General features: G+C 46.3%; 1 protein-coding gene across 50 annotated transcripts in view; it reads right to left on the minus strand.

The window, feature by feature from the left end:
* LOC147708230 (uncharacterized) overlaps window positions 1-16,925 on the minus strand; it is a 2,035,583-nt gene that overhangs the window by 555,944 nt on the left and 1,462,714 nt on the right. For all 50 annotated transcript variants that reach the window (XM_086926979.1, XM_086926974.1, XM_086926953.1 and 47 more), the window contains one exon: window positions 8,673-8,720. In XM_086926979.1, the coding sequence (XP_086783105.1) occupies window positions 8,673-8,720 (48 nt within the window). The remainder of the gene's footprint in view (window positions 1-8,672; window positions 8,721-16,925) is intronic.

Genomic DNA, 16,925 nt, shown 5'->3' on the forward strand with positions numbered 1-16,925 from the left:
ATCTGAAGTTTTCCCCACTAGTCCCTTCACTACTTCATAAAGCTGTTTACTAGAATTTTTGGCCTTTTCTATTTGATTACTAAAAAACTGTTTTTTAGCTGTGGTAATCATTTTTTTATAAATGCCAAGCGTTTCCTTGTAGCGAAGTTTATTTTCTTGATCGTAATTTTTTCGCCAAATTCTTTCAGCATTCCTATAGATCTGTTTTTGTCTCCTAAGATCTTCCGAAAACCAAGGCGCGGATGGGACTGTTCTATTCCTAGATATAGTTTTTAGGGGTACTAGAGCATTAACAGCCTCACCCAACCACTCAGCGTATTGTTTCGTAGCTGTATTAGGATCGGATGAAATCATCGGGCGGGTGTTGTTAAGCGGTGCTCTAAAGTCTTCAGTATTAAGTTCCTTCCAGTCTTTAAAAGATGTCCGACAAGTATCTGATGGTCTGCCTGTAGCAGGGATTCCGTTCTCCTACAGAACTGTGCATAGAGATCTGGAACCTCAGTGACTTAGGGTGACCCAAAACTCACCTCAGTATCCAAAATCCCCTTACCGAGCTAGCTACAGTGTCTCAATGGTCATAACAAACTCCCAATGACTTAGACAAACCAGAACATGAACGTAGGTTACCTCAGGTATCGTGGAACACATGAACACTCTTTCGCTCTATAATCATTTCAAACCAGAACGTGGAGTAAAAGAGGACACATGCACATTTGAAATATTTATTATTCAATGCAAGGTTCTCAAACGCAGTATCTTATATAATACAAGAAAACATATTATAAGAATCAAAGTTATCAGCATAGTTACTAGTGCATAATAAGCAAACGGTGATAGCATATTATAATGCTGAAATTAATAGGAATGAATAACACCTATTTCTCGCCCTTCCTATTTAGCATACTATATTAGATCTATGAAGGTCTCTTTTGGGTTTTAGCAGGGCGGGCCCATACCTCTAAATCTCAGGAGGAGAGGATCACATCGTCTTCAACCAGCTCTCTGCATGCGAAGCATCATCAAGTGTGTTTTTGCATTCTCAGTAACTCTATCTTAAACCCGCTTAGAACCCAATGTTGGCAGCAACTGTATTTGTGTTATGTCTAATGTGGTGCGAGGATCAGACCTCCCAGCAACCTTGTGTTGAGTTATTCTTAGAGGGTTCAGCACTCACTGTGCAGACAGTGTACCAAGCACGACTGATATCAGAGCAATAACATATTATTCTCAAATAAATCACATCTTTCGTCTAGGTTGAAAGCTACAATAACTATTATGTGTCGTGTGCAAACTGAAGCCGAAGGAAAATATGTCGTTTAAACACTTAATAAACTCATGCTAACTTAACACAGTATATAGAAAAGCAGTATCTATATGACATGCCTACTAATGCCTCGTTAATAGGGACGGAACACAAAATGACATAATGGTCGGACCACGAGAGTGGAAGGACATCCTGTACAAATATCCCATTATAGTTGGAAAAAAGGCCATCTAAAGTATGACCAGCTTTACGCGTGGGAGAACCAACTAACTGGGAAAATCCTAATACTTTCATATTTGAAATTAGGTCCGAGGTTTCTCTATCGTCTTGCTTATCTAGGTGATAATTAAAATCACCTAAAATTGTGTAGGAATCCTCAGTTGCTACTGACTCCAGCATGGTATTCAATTCTGCCAGAAAGCCGGTGCGTGACCCAGGTGGTCTATACAGAAGCACTCCTTTAAAATTATGTGAAGGTGTGAGTAAAATTGTGAACAAAATTGATTCACAAGTGGATGACAATATGGGCGTTGTTGTTACCGTAAAATTATTACGAGCGTTTATTGCCAAACCACCGCCTTTCTTACTCTGTCTGTCCTGTCTGTAGACCTTGTATCCCATGGGAATAGCAACCACTAAATCAGGATCTGAGGCACTGTCCATCCATGTCTCTGTAACAAACAGAATATCTAGGTTCCTATCATTAATAAGGTCTGCTATTTCCTGTCGATGTTTTACTAAGGATCGTGCGTTGATAAGTCCTATCAGAATGTTCATTTTTCTTTTAATCCTCGTTTTATTGAGCTGGACATACTTTGTGATGAATGGGAGAGTGGATTTACAATCGGGGCAGATACTGTTAGACAGCAAGAAGATGGTGTCCGGGTCGTGACGTAAACAACAGCCATGTGTGGGAGGTCTTAATTTTATTAAATCTGTCCTAGAAAAGGGGTTGCCGACCTGTGATTGTCCAGGGGTCGTGGCCCTAGGCCCGGTCCCGGCAAGGACGGGCGCAGACGGGCTTGCCTTTGGCGCGCCTTCGGCGCGCGGACGATATGGCATGGTTCTTAAATACAACCCTGAGGAGGGCGGGAGGCGTCCAACTACTGGACCGCCACCCTTTCCTCCACTAAGATGGCGGCTGTAACCCTGTCTCCGGGGGCGTCCACACCTAATCGTGTGCGCCGAGGATCGGGTTCGAGTGAGGGCAGGTCACAAAGTGCAGTATTAAATTAAAAGTTAAATTCACGGCGCAAAATAACAGCAAACAGTTTTCAAATTGTATAGAGCAGGCTAATCCCCCGGCTTCCGCCTCAAGGGAGCAACATGAATCAATTAGCGCGCTGCGCTTCTTGCACTCTTTTGTAACCTGGGAGGGCGGGAGGCGTCCAACTACTGGACCGCCACCCTTTCCTCCACTAAGATGGCGGCTGTAACCCTGTCTCCGGGGGCGTCCACACCTAATCGTGTGCGCCGAGGATCGGGTTCGAGTGAGGGCAGGTCACAAAGTGCAGTATTAAATTAAAAGTTAAATTCACGGCGCAAAATAACAGCAAACAGTTTTAAAATTGTATAGAGCAGGCTAATCCCCCGGCTCCCGCCTCAAGGGAGCAACATGAATCAATTAGCGCGCTGCGCTTCTTGCACTCTTTTGTAACCTGGGAGGGCGGGAGGCATCCAACTACTGGACCGCCACCCTTTCCTCCATTAAGATGGCGGCTGTAACCCTGTCTCTGGGGGCGTCCACACCTAATCGTGTGCGCCGAGGATCGGGTTCGAGCGAGGGCAGGTCACAAAGTGCAGTATTAAATTAAAAATTAAATTCACGGTGCAAAATGATGTTACTACAAGCTTGCTCTAATTAAGGGTGGGCGGAGTATGTGGAGTGGCACTCCACAGAGTCAAAAAAACTCTGTGGAACTCCACTCCTCTCCACCCTCCCAAGTCCCACTCCCAATATAAAAAAAGTTTTAAAAACCCACTTACCTGCTCTCTGGCATCTCCGGGCTGCCCTCCTCCTCCTCGTCGTCTCTCCTACTTGCCGCCGTCCTCGTCGCAGTCGCAAACTCCTACGTTTTATGTCTTGCATGGACTGCGCATGTGCAGCCCACGCAAGAGGTACAACATAGGGGTTTGCAGCAAGGATGAGGATGGTGGCGAGGTGGAGAGACCACGGTGAGGAAGAGGGCAGCCCGGGGACGCCAGAGAGCAGGAAAGTGTTTTTTTTTTGTTTGGGCGTGGTGCAGGGACTAACTCTGGTCCGCCACGGAGTTAGTGTTTTGCCTGAACTCCGAGTTCCCAATGGAGCGCGGTGTTGGCAAAACTCTGCTGGCAGAGCGGAGTTCGCCACCTGGGGTTAGTTATAATCTTTTAGTCGCATGTCTAAAATAGAAGTTAATAATGATCAAAGAGGGTAATCCTGTTAGTTGCCATTACCTCCTGCTTTAGCACAACCCGTTAAATGAAGTAGTTGGTTTACGGATGCTGAGGCATTTACTTCAGACCATCAACTATATTAACTATTATAAATCAGAAATATGATAAAAGGCAAATTTACAGCGTTAAGTAAAAGGTTTAAGAAAGCAGAACACCTGCATATTTCATTATTGCCTTTTATGAAAATGATCACACAAAGTGTAATAAGATTTTATTCAAGTCCTTTCCAGTGTTCTGTGATACTGGCAGGATAAAAACCTGAGTAAGACTATGGGAACAAAATGGAATACTGGTTCAATAAATGCAACAAAGCTGCAGTTTAAATAAAGGAAAGTATTGCATGCTGCTTGAGGGTAGGGTATACCTCCAATTTATAACTTGAAATTCCTAAAACTGACTAATACATTCATTAGAAGATTGGGTGTAATTATTGCTTCATCAACTGGACTCTGTTTTAGATCATTAAAATTGAAATTTTGAGTACGATTTTAACATATATACAAACCCCAATTACTGAAGCTTTTTGGGGGTATTATGCTTTGGTAATAACTTAATTGTATCTAAAAAATAAATTAAATGAATGTCAATTTCCAAATTGGAACATCTACTATCAGGTAAGGCTAACTGGTCTTATGCTGGAAATATTGAAGGATTTATTTAGAATATGACAGATGTGTGGCATCTTCAAAGAATTGGTGTCTGTCCCATCCACCCTGCTTAGAGTGTATGGATGTCCTATACACTAACCTCATATGCAACACCCACATCTTTTTAGTGGGTCCCTCACAGTCCCTAATTTCTATATCCACCCATATGTTATGTTGTGTTATGTTTTGTTATGTTATGCTATGTTATGGTATGGTACATTATGTTATGTTATGTTATGTTATCCAGGCTCTTGGGCAGGTGAGCGGGTGTGTGGTCACTAAGGTGCTTATACCAAGAGCCAGGTCTTCAGCTTCTTGCAGAACTCAAGATGGGGAAAAGGATGCTCTGATGTGTTGAGGCAGGTCGTGCCATGTCTTGGGTGTGATGTAGTGACCTTCAGTTTCGCTTTTGTAGATTCGGGGAATGTGTGCAGTGAGACAGAGCATAGGTGTCTGGTTGGTTGATGAAAGTGTATGCGGCTGTTTAGTTATTCTGTTCCTGTGTTTGTATGGATTTGTATGTCAATGGGGAGCTAGTGAAGCTTTTTCTGGTGAGGTGTGATGTGGGTATGGTGTGGCATGGGAGGTTGAGTATGAGTCTTGCAGCAGTTTTCTGGATGGTCTCGAGTCTGTGTAGAAGTTGTTTGGAGATTTCACTGGAGAAAGTGTTGCCATAGTCTGGCCTGCTGCTGATGAGTGCTTCCGTGACAATCCATCGGATGGCCCGAGGCAACTAATTGAAGAACTTTCATAGCATGTGTAGGATATGGTAGCAGGAAATGCACACTGCGTTAACGTAGCCATCATGTGGAGCTTGTCATCTAGGATGATCCTTAGATTTCTTGTGTGGCTTGACGTTGTGGGTCCAAGTCTCGACAGCCATCAGGTTGAGTCCCATGTGGAGGCCTTGTTGCCGAAGACCAGTACTTCTGTCTTCTCCCAGTTGAGCTGCAGGCAGTTGGTTCGCATCCAGACTGCTGCCATGGTTATGAAGTTTGTGAAGTTGGTCCTGGTGGTAGTTGTCTTGTCCGTCATGGAGAAGATGAGCTGGGTGCCATCTATGTAGGAGATGATGGTGGTCTTGTGATTGGATCATGTTGGCAAGTGGTATCATGTATATGTTGAAAAAAGGTGGGACTGAGGGATGATCCCTGTGGGATCTGCATCTCAATTTCTTGGTCTCTGATGTGAAGGTTGGTAGTTTGAACCTTTGGGTTCTTCCCGTGAGGAAGGAACAGATCCATTTGAGAGTGGATCCTTGTAGACCGATCTCGTGGAGTCTTCTGTTGAGAGAGTCATGGGAGAAACTGTCAAAAGCCACAGAGAGGTCGGGCAGAAGGAGGGCCACTGTTTCTCCTCAGTCCAGAATGATTCGAAAGTTGTTGGTGGCTGCGATGAGCGCTGTTTCGGTGCTGTACTTCTTTCTAAATCCTGATTGAGAGCTGTCCATAAAATGGTAAAGTTCCAGGAGGGTTGTGAGTTTCTTCCTATTGGCCTTCTCAATCACCTTGGCTGGATAGGGGATGAGGGAAATGGATCTGAAGTTGCGAAATTGGTTTAGGTAGGCTATGAACTTCTTGAGGAGGGCATTGATTTCTGCAAGTTTCAATTCATCAGGCCAATATTCAGGCAGTTGGAGGGCTGCATCTGATATTTTTGGGCATATGCTCACATTATTTTACCTGACTTTGCTGGAATCGAATCTTTTCCTCCAGCTGGTTTGCCTTCAGGTGTGTGTCAGGTAGACTTAGGACCAATTATGGGGAGAGGATGTAGCCTTATGGCTAGAGCGGTCGACTTCAAAGCTGGAGAACCGGGTTTGAGTCTCGGCAACGACGCGCAACAACCTGTGATTCTGGGCAAATCAATTAATCTCCCTGTGCCTAACAAAAAAATTATGTGTTCATCTGTAACAAAACTGGTGCTCATGTAAAGCGCTCTGATACCTAATAGCTTCAGGTCTAGTTCATGCTATATAAATCTCTAAAAAAATTAAAAAATCTTTTACATATGTTTGACCTCCTTCAGCAATGGCACAACCAAATCAGCAAGCATTTGCAATGCAATAGTTCTTGCATTTGCAAGAGTTTAAGGTATTGTAAATGAACATGCATTTTTTATTTCTGTTTGTTTTTAAAACTGATTGAAAAAAAGCATTGTCATTTACAATGCCAAAAAATTAAACTCTCGCGAATGCAAAACCTATTGCATTGCTTCCTGTTGCAGTGGAAGAGTGGGATTGAACGGAGGAGGAGGAGGAATCAGCTGTAGTGATCCGTGACGATTAAAAGAAAGACGTGGCTCGCCGAAGTCTTTTTCAATTACGGTAAACTGCAAAGCACGCTGCCTGTGGGGCGCTGCTTATTAAAAATTTACAATTTTGAAAAAAAAGAACTTTGGCAAGCCGTGCCTTCTATTTCTTTGTTGAGGCTCGCCAAAGGCTATTTCTTCAGTATTGTATGATATTGCTAAGCAGCGCAGCACTCCGCCTGTGGCACGCTACTTACTAAAAGTTTACAATATTAAAAAAATTGACTTCGGCGAGACACGACAAAGAAAAGAAATGCGCAGCTTACCGAAGTCTATTTTTGGAATATTGTAAGATTTTGTTAAGTAGAACTACAAGCCTGTGGCGCGCGGTTTACTAAAAGCTTATGATGTTGAAAAAATAGACTTGGGCGAGCCACGACTTTCTTTTCTTTGTGGCGGCTCGCCGAAGTCTATTACTTCAATATTGTAAGATTCTGGTAAGCAGCGCAGCACACCACTAGGAGAAAATAGTGCTGACAGGCTGTAAAGAAAACACACACGTAACTGCACAAGTAATAGGGCTCGTCCTCATGGGAAGTTACAAATGTAGACAAGTGGTACTAAGGAGGGAGTAGCAAGCCTTTTAACGAATCAGAAGCCAACATTTACAAAGGGCAATGACACAAGCCAATGAAAAATATGGACGGAGATTTAAGTCTGTACTTGAATACATGAATACAGAATGCCTCGCAGAGCAGCACATGCGCTGCCCAGGCTCGACCTAAAAATGCTGCCAGATGTACTCGGTGATTTACAAATATTAGCTCTAGCATTTTCATAACATCGATTATTCTCTTTAGAGAGTGTTGTATATTGTTCTGAGACAAATCATTTTCATATAGTTATGGGGAGTCCCAACATTCAGAGATAATTCAACAAAGCAAATTGTGGGTTGTCTATGGAACAATTCCTCGTAAAAGGCAAATATTACAGTCCTGCATAGTTCCTATCTTTTTATTAATAGGCCTACAAGACAAAAATGTTCCTGGCATGTCTTTCACAAAATTAATTCATCAGCTTTAGTGGTAATCGAGGGATATAAAAATACATGCTTAACTTGACACATGATTATGCATGAAAAAAGATCATACAACAATGTGTCTCTTATTTGGTATGGGAATACCGCACCTGGTACATACTGATTGATTTTCCGCTTGCTAATGCTGCATAGCTTGATTTTTAGTGCTACGATATTTCCACCAAAGATCTGCACACCAGAATGGAGGATATATTGACCGTACCATATGCTTGAATCTTTTCTGAAAAAGTCAGTAAGTTGCATTTTTCTATATACAAATTCCATCACATATTATAGCAACATGTTGTGTGAGGAAAAAAGTGTACATTTGCGCCCTACTTCGTTGAGCTATCCGTGCATAAACCCTGTTTTACCACCTACATGAAATACATAGAAATATATTTACATTGGCAATTTCTAAACTCAGTATTACACCCTAAACCAGCTTCTGATTTATGTGACTTGAACAGAGGATGAGCAATTTTACACTGGTCACTGGACAATTATGCATTCACATTTGCATTGGCCTGCCTCTACAAAATGACATATGCAGCCATACATTAGTTATAGAAGGTTATTTGTAGTGCCTTAAAACTCGTTTTTTTTCAATGACATATCAGAGCTAATGCTGGTGGAAATAGCATAATAAGTAGTACTCAGCCACCGGTGTAAAATATGTTATTTGTCTACAGGCGAACTAGTTAAATTTTTACGCAATTCAAGTGGAAAATATATCCAATGGCAAGTCGAGGGTGCCTTACATGTGTGCAGGAGCTGTATTATGGAATCACACCACCCCCAATCTGCTCCGGTTTGGAGAACAGAACAGGTTTTTAGTTGATGACAAATCAAAAATCCTACAGATATTTACAGCACCAAAGCAATCTAGACATTTTATTTTAAACCAGTTGTAATATTATTAGAGGGGCATAGACATTTTTCCAGGAATTTTATACATTGAGAAAAACACTGTTTATGAAAATAAGGACATTCATACCCTTTCTTTCCTTTGGAACCACTTTCTCGGGTTTCACTGATTTTTCCTCTGAAAAGAAAGAAAGCAAGCAAATAATTACACCATGCGATTTACAGAAATAAAAAAATAGAAATAAATCAGTGGCACCAATCTCAGTACAAAAGCAAACAGGTATTAATGTCTTGCATTTACGATGAAAAAAACAAACAGGTTAGAAATGCTTACTTGCTGTTGGGCAAATAATTGCAAATGAATAGTATGACGTGGGTTCACAATGGAGACTCGGTCTGTGATGTGAAGTCGGGCTCCTACGTGTGGTGAACTCACTGAACTTATCTGTTAGGCTTGGCTTAATATATAATCCTTAAATGTAGTTTTGCCGTAAATGTCTGTTTTTTTTTATGATCTTCCGCATTCTGCTGCTTTGTACCCATTCTGCACAACCTATGGCCGAGGGTAATGAGGGTTGGCTGAAACGTCTTCTGTTGAATGCTATGCAGTATTGTATAGTACTGTACTTTATTCTGTTTGTAAGAAACAGGGTTACTGGTTTAGCGATGTGGAAGCCCCACTTGAGCAACAATAACAATCCTCGTCAAGGTGAACCACAAAAGTCCCTAAATTAACCTGCGCTTAACCCTCTGGTAGGTTGGCCCAAAAACAGTCAGCTTAATATAGAGGCTCAAGTGCGAAGTACTTATGCAGCACACAAATAGTAATTAAATGAAAATACAGCACATGAAAATTCCAAACCAAATTAGACAAATAAAGTAACTTTTAATAAATAAATGATTCCAGAACAACAAAAATCCAAATAGTAGAGCCAGAGACCCCAAATCTCAAAGTTTTAAGCGAAAGTAGTCCCTAAAAATGCAAAATGCACTCCCAGTCATCTGGCCATGCTACACCATGGTAAAATCACAAGTTAAGGCCGACTGTGATGGAGCACAGACCGGTTACAGGGTCAATCAATCAATCAATCAAGGCATTTTTATAGCGCGCTACTCACCCGGAAGGGTCTCAAAGCGCTGGGGGAGAGGGGTACGTCACTGCTCGAACAGCCAGGTCTTGAGCTGCTTCCTGAAGGAGAGGTGGTCTTGGGTCAGCCGAAGGTGGATGGGGAGGGAGTTCCAAGTCTTGGTTGCTAGGTAGGAGAAGGATCTTCCTCCGGTGGTGGCTCTGCGGATGCGTGGTACGGTGGCGAGGGCGTGGCTGGTTGATCGTAGCTGGCGGGTGGGCGGTTAGAAGGTCAGGCGGTCATTTAGGTACTTGGGGCCCTGGTCGTGGAGAGCCTTGTGTGCATGGGTGAGGAGCCTGAACGTGATTCTCTTGCTGACGGGAAGCCAGTGCAGGTCTCTCAGGTGGCCGGAGATGTGGCTGTGTCGGGGATGAGTCGTGCGGAGGCGTTCTGGATGCGTTGGAGTCTTTTTTGAAGTTTGGCTGTGGTTCCGGCATAGAGGGTGTTCCCGTAGTCCAGTCGGCTGGTGACGAGTGCCTGGGTGACGGTCTTCCTGGTTTTGGTGGGGATCCATCGGAAGAGCTTGCGGAGCATGCGCAGGGTGTTGAAGCACGATGAGGAGACGGCGTTGACTTGTCTGGTCATCGAGAGGGAGGAGTCCAGGATGAAGCCCAGGTTGCGTGCGTGGTCCGTTGGTTTGGGAGTGGTGCCCAGGGCAGGGGGCCACCAGGAGTCGTCCCAGGCGGAGGGGGATGATCCCAGGATGAGGACTTCCGTCTTGTCTGAGTTCAGTTTCAGGCGGCTGTTCTTCATCCACTCGGCGACGTCTTTCATCCCTTTGTGTAGGCAGGCTCTGGCGGTGGCGGGGTCGTTGGTGAGGGAGAGGATCAGCTGGGTACCGTCGGCATAGGAGATGATGTTGAGGTTGTGTTGGCGTGCGATGGCCGCGAGGGGGCTCATGTAGACGTTGAAGAGGGTTGGGCTGAGTGATGATCCTTGTGGTACGCCGCAGATGACTTCGGTGGCCTCGGATCTGAACGGGGGGAGGCGGACTCTCTGTGTTCTTCCGGCGAGGAACGAGATGATCCACTCCAGTGCCTTCTCTTAGATTCCGATGTTGCTGAGGCGCTGCACGAGGGTGCAGTGGCAGACAGTGTCGAACGCAGCAGAGAAGTCCAGGAGGATGAGGGCCGCTGTTTCCCAGTTGTCGAGCAGGAATCTGATGTCATCAGTGGCTGCGATCAGGGCGGTCTCGGTGCTGTGGTTGGCTCGGAAACCGGACTGCGAGGGGTCGAGGGATCCGTTCGTCTCGAGGAAGGCGGTGAGCTGTCTGTTGACGGTCTTCTTGATGACTTTGGCAGGAAAAGAGAGGAGCGAGATGGGGCGGAAGTTCCTGAGGTCGGTGGGGTCCGCTGTTGATTTCTTCAGGAGGGCGCTGAGCTCGGCGTGCTTCCAGCTCTCCAGGAAGGTGGCGGTGTGGAAGGAGGTGTTGATGATGTCCCGGAGATGGGGTGCGATGATGGCGTCGGCCTTGTTGAAGACATGGTGGGGGCAGGGGTCGGTTGGGGATCCGGAGTGGATGGTGTTCATCGTGCGGGTGGTGTCTTCGGTGCTGACCGGGGTCCAGTTGCAGAGGGTGGTGGCGGCGGGCGCTGGTTCGGTGGTTGCGTGTGTGGTCTGAGCACCGAAGCTGTTGTGTATGCCGGTGATCTTGCGGTGAAAGAACGAGGTGAGTGAGTTGCAGAGGTCTTGCGAGGGAGTGATGTCGTTGTTTCCGGCGCTGGGGTTGGAGAACTCTTTGACGTTGCTGAAGAGTTCCTTGCTGTCCTGGGCATTGTTGTCCAGTCGTTCTTTGAGTGCTGTCTTCTTGGTGGCGCGGATCAGCTGGTGGTGCTTGCGGGTGGCGTGCTTAAGGGCGGTCCTGTTGTCTGTGGTCTGGTTGTGGCGCCAGGCTTTCTTGAGGGTGCAGCAGTTCTTCTTGGAGTCTTTGAGTTCGTCGGTGAACCAGGGGGTTTTCTTGCTGCCGGGTCTGCTGGGGGGTTCTTTAGTGGTGCAAGGCCGTTGGCGCAGGCGGTCAGCCACTGTGTGAGGTTGCTGGCTGCTTCGTTGGGGTCCGTTGTGCTGGTGGGAGGGTTCTGGCTGGGGGAGGCGGTGAGCTGCTTGGCGGTGATCTTGCTCCAGCTCCGGCAAGGAACCTGTTGCGGGTGGAGGTGGGTCGTGGTTCTTCTGAAGCTGAAGTGGACGCAGCTATGGTCAGTCCAAGGAAGTCAGGTGGAGTGGCTGAAGGAGATGTGCTTGCTGGATGAGAAGACGGGGTCAAGCATGTGTCCGGCGTAGTGGGTGGGGGTGCTCACCAGTTGTTTGAGTCCGAGGTTGGCGAGATTGTCCATCAGGGTGGTGGTGTTGCTGTCATTGTTGTTCTCCAGGTGGAAGTTGAGGTCCTCTAGGAGGATGTAGTCAGAGGAGGTGAGGGCGTGCGGGCTGATGAAGTCTGTGATGTCTTCGCTGAATTGTGTGCGTGGTCCCGGTGGTCTGTAGATGAGGGTGCCTCTGAGGGTCGTCTTGGGGTCGGTGTGTATCTGGAAGTGGAGGTGTTCGGCGGCGGTGAAGGTGTCGTCGGAGTTGGTCGTGATGTGGATGGTGTTCTTGTGTACGATGGCTATGCCTCCTCCCGTCTGGTTGACGCGGTCCCTCCGGGTGATCTTGTATCCGTCCGGGATGGCGATGGCGATGTCGGGCGCTGAGGAGGCGTTCATCCAGGTTTCCGTGAGGAAGGCGACGTCTGGTGCTGTTGTGTCGAGGAGGTTCCAGAGTTCGACGGCGTGCCTGTGGACGAAGTGGGTGTTGAGCAGGATGCACTTGAGGTGGATGTTGCTGGGGCTCGGTTTGGCGGGAGCAGTGCAGGTCAGGAGGCAGGAGAACTTGCAGGCTTGGCAGGCGAAGGGTCCGTGGGTGCGTTTCGGGGTGGCTCGATAGCAGGCGGGGTTCTGGCCGGCGTTGAGTGCGTGGAGGGTGGTGGAGTCGTAAGTCCGTCGTGTTGACTGGCAATCTCGGGGGCCAGGAGTCCTGGCACTGGGCACGGTCCTGGCGCGGACGGGCGCAGACGGGCTTGCCTTTGGCGCACAATTGGCGCTCCCGCTGCTCGTCCGCGCGGTCTCCATTTAAGGCCAAGTGGGAGGGAGGGGCAGCTGGGAGGCGGGAGCGGGGTGGACACAGAAGAAAAGGGGGCGGGCCGCAATGTCACGGCGGCGGGAAGCGGGGAGCTGGGGCCACACCAGGGGGGTCAAGGAACCAGGAAACAGAGGCAAAAACTACAACACAAGATACAGATGCAGAATACAGCAGGGGCAAGAGCAGGAATAGCGGGCACAGGAGGGAAAGAGAGACGGCAAAAAACGGCACTACGAGCAGCAGCGAGGGGAGCGAGGGGGCACAGACACAGCTGGAGGGCCGTGCGGTGTGGGGGTGTCCTGGGGACAGGTCACACTCACCTGCGCCGTGCGGTCACCATTTAAGGACAAGTGGGAGGGAGGGGCAGCTGGGAGGCGGGAGCGGGGTGGAAACAGAAGAAAAGGGGGCGGGGCCACGATGTCACGGCGGCGGGAAGAGGGAGCGGGGCCACACCAGGGGGGTCAAGGAACCAGGAAACAGAGGTGAAAAATACAACACAAGATACAGATGCAGAATACAGCAGGGGCAAGAGCTGCAATAGCAGGTCACAGGAGGGAAAGAGAGATGGCAAAAAACGGCACTACGAGCAGCAGCGAGGGGAGCGAGGGAGCACAGACACAGCTGGAGGGCCGTGCGGCGCGGGGGTGTCCTGGGGACAAGTCACCCCCCAGGTGAAGGCTAGTTCTGCTAAAAAAAATACCTCAAAGAACATGGACCATCTATTACAAATCACCGCCTGATATTTGATCCCTACCTTGAAGCCAGAGAACAATATAGATACCGCAGAACGTGTACCTAGCCATTCATAACAAAGGGAGAGAGCGAGTTGTTCACGCCACATATTCCGATCCGCGACACCATCTAAAACTTTAAACCCATGATATTAGCACCACGAGATATCGTCAGACAGATGGAATTATAATCCAGAGGGGAGAGAAAGGAAAAGGAAAAAAAAGATCCAGATACATCAAGATTTATAATAGTTATAGAGTTATACAGAACTCCTGAAGAAGGCAGTAGCCGACACGCGTTGATTGATTCTGTGTATTATCACCAAAGATCATCGCAACTATAAACGCTCCATTTCTATGTTGTCAATACTTTATAAGATAAAATAATCATGGTGTAATTAGAATCAATTGACCTTTAGTGTTCAAAGATATAAATGAAATTCATTATCAAATGACACAAGAAGTAAATGTATAATTTTGAAATAAGCCAAAGTATATGAAAAAAATAGTATTTAATAAAAAAGAATATTTTTCTATCTTTTTGTAATTTGATTTATAATTAGAAGTGTACAACGTATGGTTTGTCTTATAGGTTCATGCACGGAACCCGGTGCCACTTTTCCATTTTTTCCAAAACTAGTAATTCCTTGCTAGGGTTTATCGTTTTAGGCAGGGGCCCCGTTACTTTTACTAAAAAGACTCTACTGGAGTGAGGCCATGATCCCGAAGAGGTTCCTCCCAAGGTCCTGGACCGCTTGAATGGCATCAGATGGAACTCCTCCTCACAAAATGGTGAAAACCCTTAAGATTAGGCTCCTTGTGAGTCTCTGGCAAAACTCTGCCACCCCCTATGAACACCAATGCAAAGTTCCCATCAAACCTAGTCTTTGCACCGACAGCAACCACCCACAATGATGGCAACGCAAGAGTTCTACTTTGCGCTACAGCAATGGCAGCCCGCAATGATCGCCAATGCAAAGCTGCAGCAACAACCATCCACTACGCCAGACTGGCTTTCATTTTACAGCAGCTACAACCCACAACGCCCAGTCTGCCCTCCGTGATACAGCGGCCTAAACTTGTGATTTTTACCCAGTCTCACAAGAACAGATAATCATGATGGGTGCTTTGTGCTTTTAGGTGATATTCTCACCTAAAATATTTGAAATTACATATCTCCTGTTCTACTTATTGGATTTGTGTTGTTTTGGCACAAAAATACTTTATTATATTTTAATCTATTCTTCTAAATTTGTGTGGGATTTTTATTTTCTTGTGTGGTGTTTTTACCTTATGACTTTTTGTGTGCTGCATAAATACTTAACACATTACCTCTAAGTTACACTGCACTGCTTTTGTGCCAAGCTACCAGAGGGTTAAGCACAGGTTAATTTAGTGATGTTTGTGGTTCACTCTGACAAGGATTGTGTTTGTTGCTTGGAAAGGGTTAACACCTCCTCAACCGATACCCCAATTTTTCCTACTGGTATTCAGTGGTGAGATTCATTACTTATGCTTATTCAGTGCCGTTCAGTGACTTTGTTGTAACATTAAATCCCATATATATATATATATATGTTTCTCGAGCAGATTTTTCAGCATAGGATTAGCTCGGACCACTTTTCCCCTTCCCCTTAAGTACTAACTGTGGCACCCCCCGACCCCCACCTCCAAGCCATGGCCCACCCCAGAATTGTTTTGGGAGGCGCAGGAAACCCCGCTTTTTCTGTTCCTTTTTTTTATCTGGTCTTACAGATCTGTGAATTTTTAGCAAATTTCTTTAAAAAAATAAATGTTTTTGGCCCCATTACAGGGTCTCACTGAGACCCCACCACAAGGCCTATGGGTCTATGGTATCCCTATCCTGACATCTTATTTCTTTTTATGTGTTATATTTTTCGCAATAGGGACTGAGTCCTGAGTCCTAAGATGGCTGCCGCCACTTCCTTGTTTATGTGATGACAGCCAATCACAACTCACCAGGTGAACTGTAGGATCCATGGAGGCTCTGCCTCCCTAGATATACATTGCTCATAAACTACTGAACAGATTACATCATATCACTAAAGTCACTCTTTCTAGACCAAGTTTTAGCTTTCTGCCGAAATTGGTGTAAATCCGTGCAGCAGTTCGGGCTCCATTTTTTTGGCCCCTGCTTGGCAGATCACCCCAAAACTTACCAATGCCCAAACATGTAAAAAAATAGCACTTTTTTGGAAAAATTTTGGGCAGATTTGTCAAACGGCACCAAAGTTATTAGGGACACAAAAAAGGCATTTCCTATGGAAACACGATCCTAACTACAACTACATAGTGGCAACTGTCACTGGGTAATATTACCTACTGGCAGTCACCAATAGGTAGTTATAGTTGGGACCTAGTTTCCATAGGAAAAGCGGTTTTTGATTTGAAAATATCTTTAGCGCCGTTTAATGAACCTTCGCAAAATTTCCAAACTAATGGCCCGCTCCAGTCAGCTCCTGTCTTGAAAGTTTTGGGGTGATTCATCAAGTGGGGACCCGAGAAAAAAGGAGGGTCCCAAAATGCGTATTCTTCATGTTCATTTCCATAGGAAACTTCAGACAAAGCTACAGCCCGAACTGCTGAACGGAATTATACCAAATTTGGCAAAAATGTAGCTCCTGGTTTAGAAAGTGTGCGTACGGTGTAAATCTATTCAGTAGTTCTGAAATATTGATGTTTTAAAAAATTATATATTCGGTGATTGAGGAGGATTCGCAAATCCTCCTGAGCACGAGCTTGATTCTGATTGGAGCCCAACACTTCAAACCAGAAAGTGTTGGTAGCCATCTTGTGACTCGGCTTGTCAGAACATCCCCTTGTCCAACAGCAATGCCGGCTCCTGCAGGAGGTGGGGAGCCAGCTAGGACTTCCGGGGGCTTGAGGCTCCCCAACGTCAGCCCAGGCCCTGCAGGATGGGTTCCCCGGGGCCAAACATGGCCCTCTCCCGTAATGAAACAATTTTTTTTAAAAAAGAGGCCAGATCCCGGGTGATGGGATCCCAGGGACAGAAATGGGCCAGGGAAGGGGGGCCACGTGGCCCCCTCTATGAAAAATTCAAATATTTTTTTTTAACGAGGCAACGCCCCAGGGGATGGGGTTCCTGGGGTGAAAAAAGATGAGGTCCTCAGGACTGAAGTGGACGTCATCCCCCGAGCAGCAGTGCGCTAGGTGGCGCATTTGCAAAGTGGTGTAAAAAGGGGTCGTGGCCTCAGATCACTCTCAGCGAACCAGCTGTGTGGGGCTTACTGGAGGTAACAGGAGGGCTAGTTGCCCCCCAGGGACCCTCAGAAGGTAAGGGGACTTCCTCCTCCAACAAGAGCACACCAAGAGGCACATTTGCATAGTAGTGGACAAAGAGGGTGTGGCCTGTGTATACCTGTCAGCAATCCC

This window comes from Lissotriton vulgaris, chromosome 6 (assembly GCF_964263255.1).
Source record: "Lissotriton vulgaris chromosome 6, aLisVul1.2, whole genome shotgun sequence".
NCBI classification, from domain to species: domain Eukaryota; kingdom Metazoa; phylum Chordata; class Amphibia; order Caudata; family Salamandridae; genus Lissotriton; species Lissotriton vulgaris.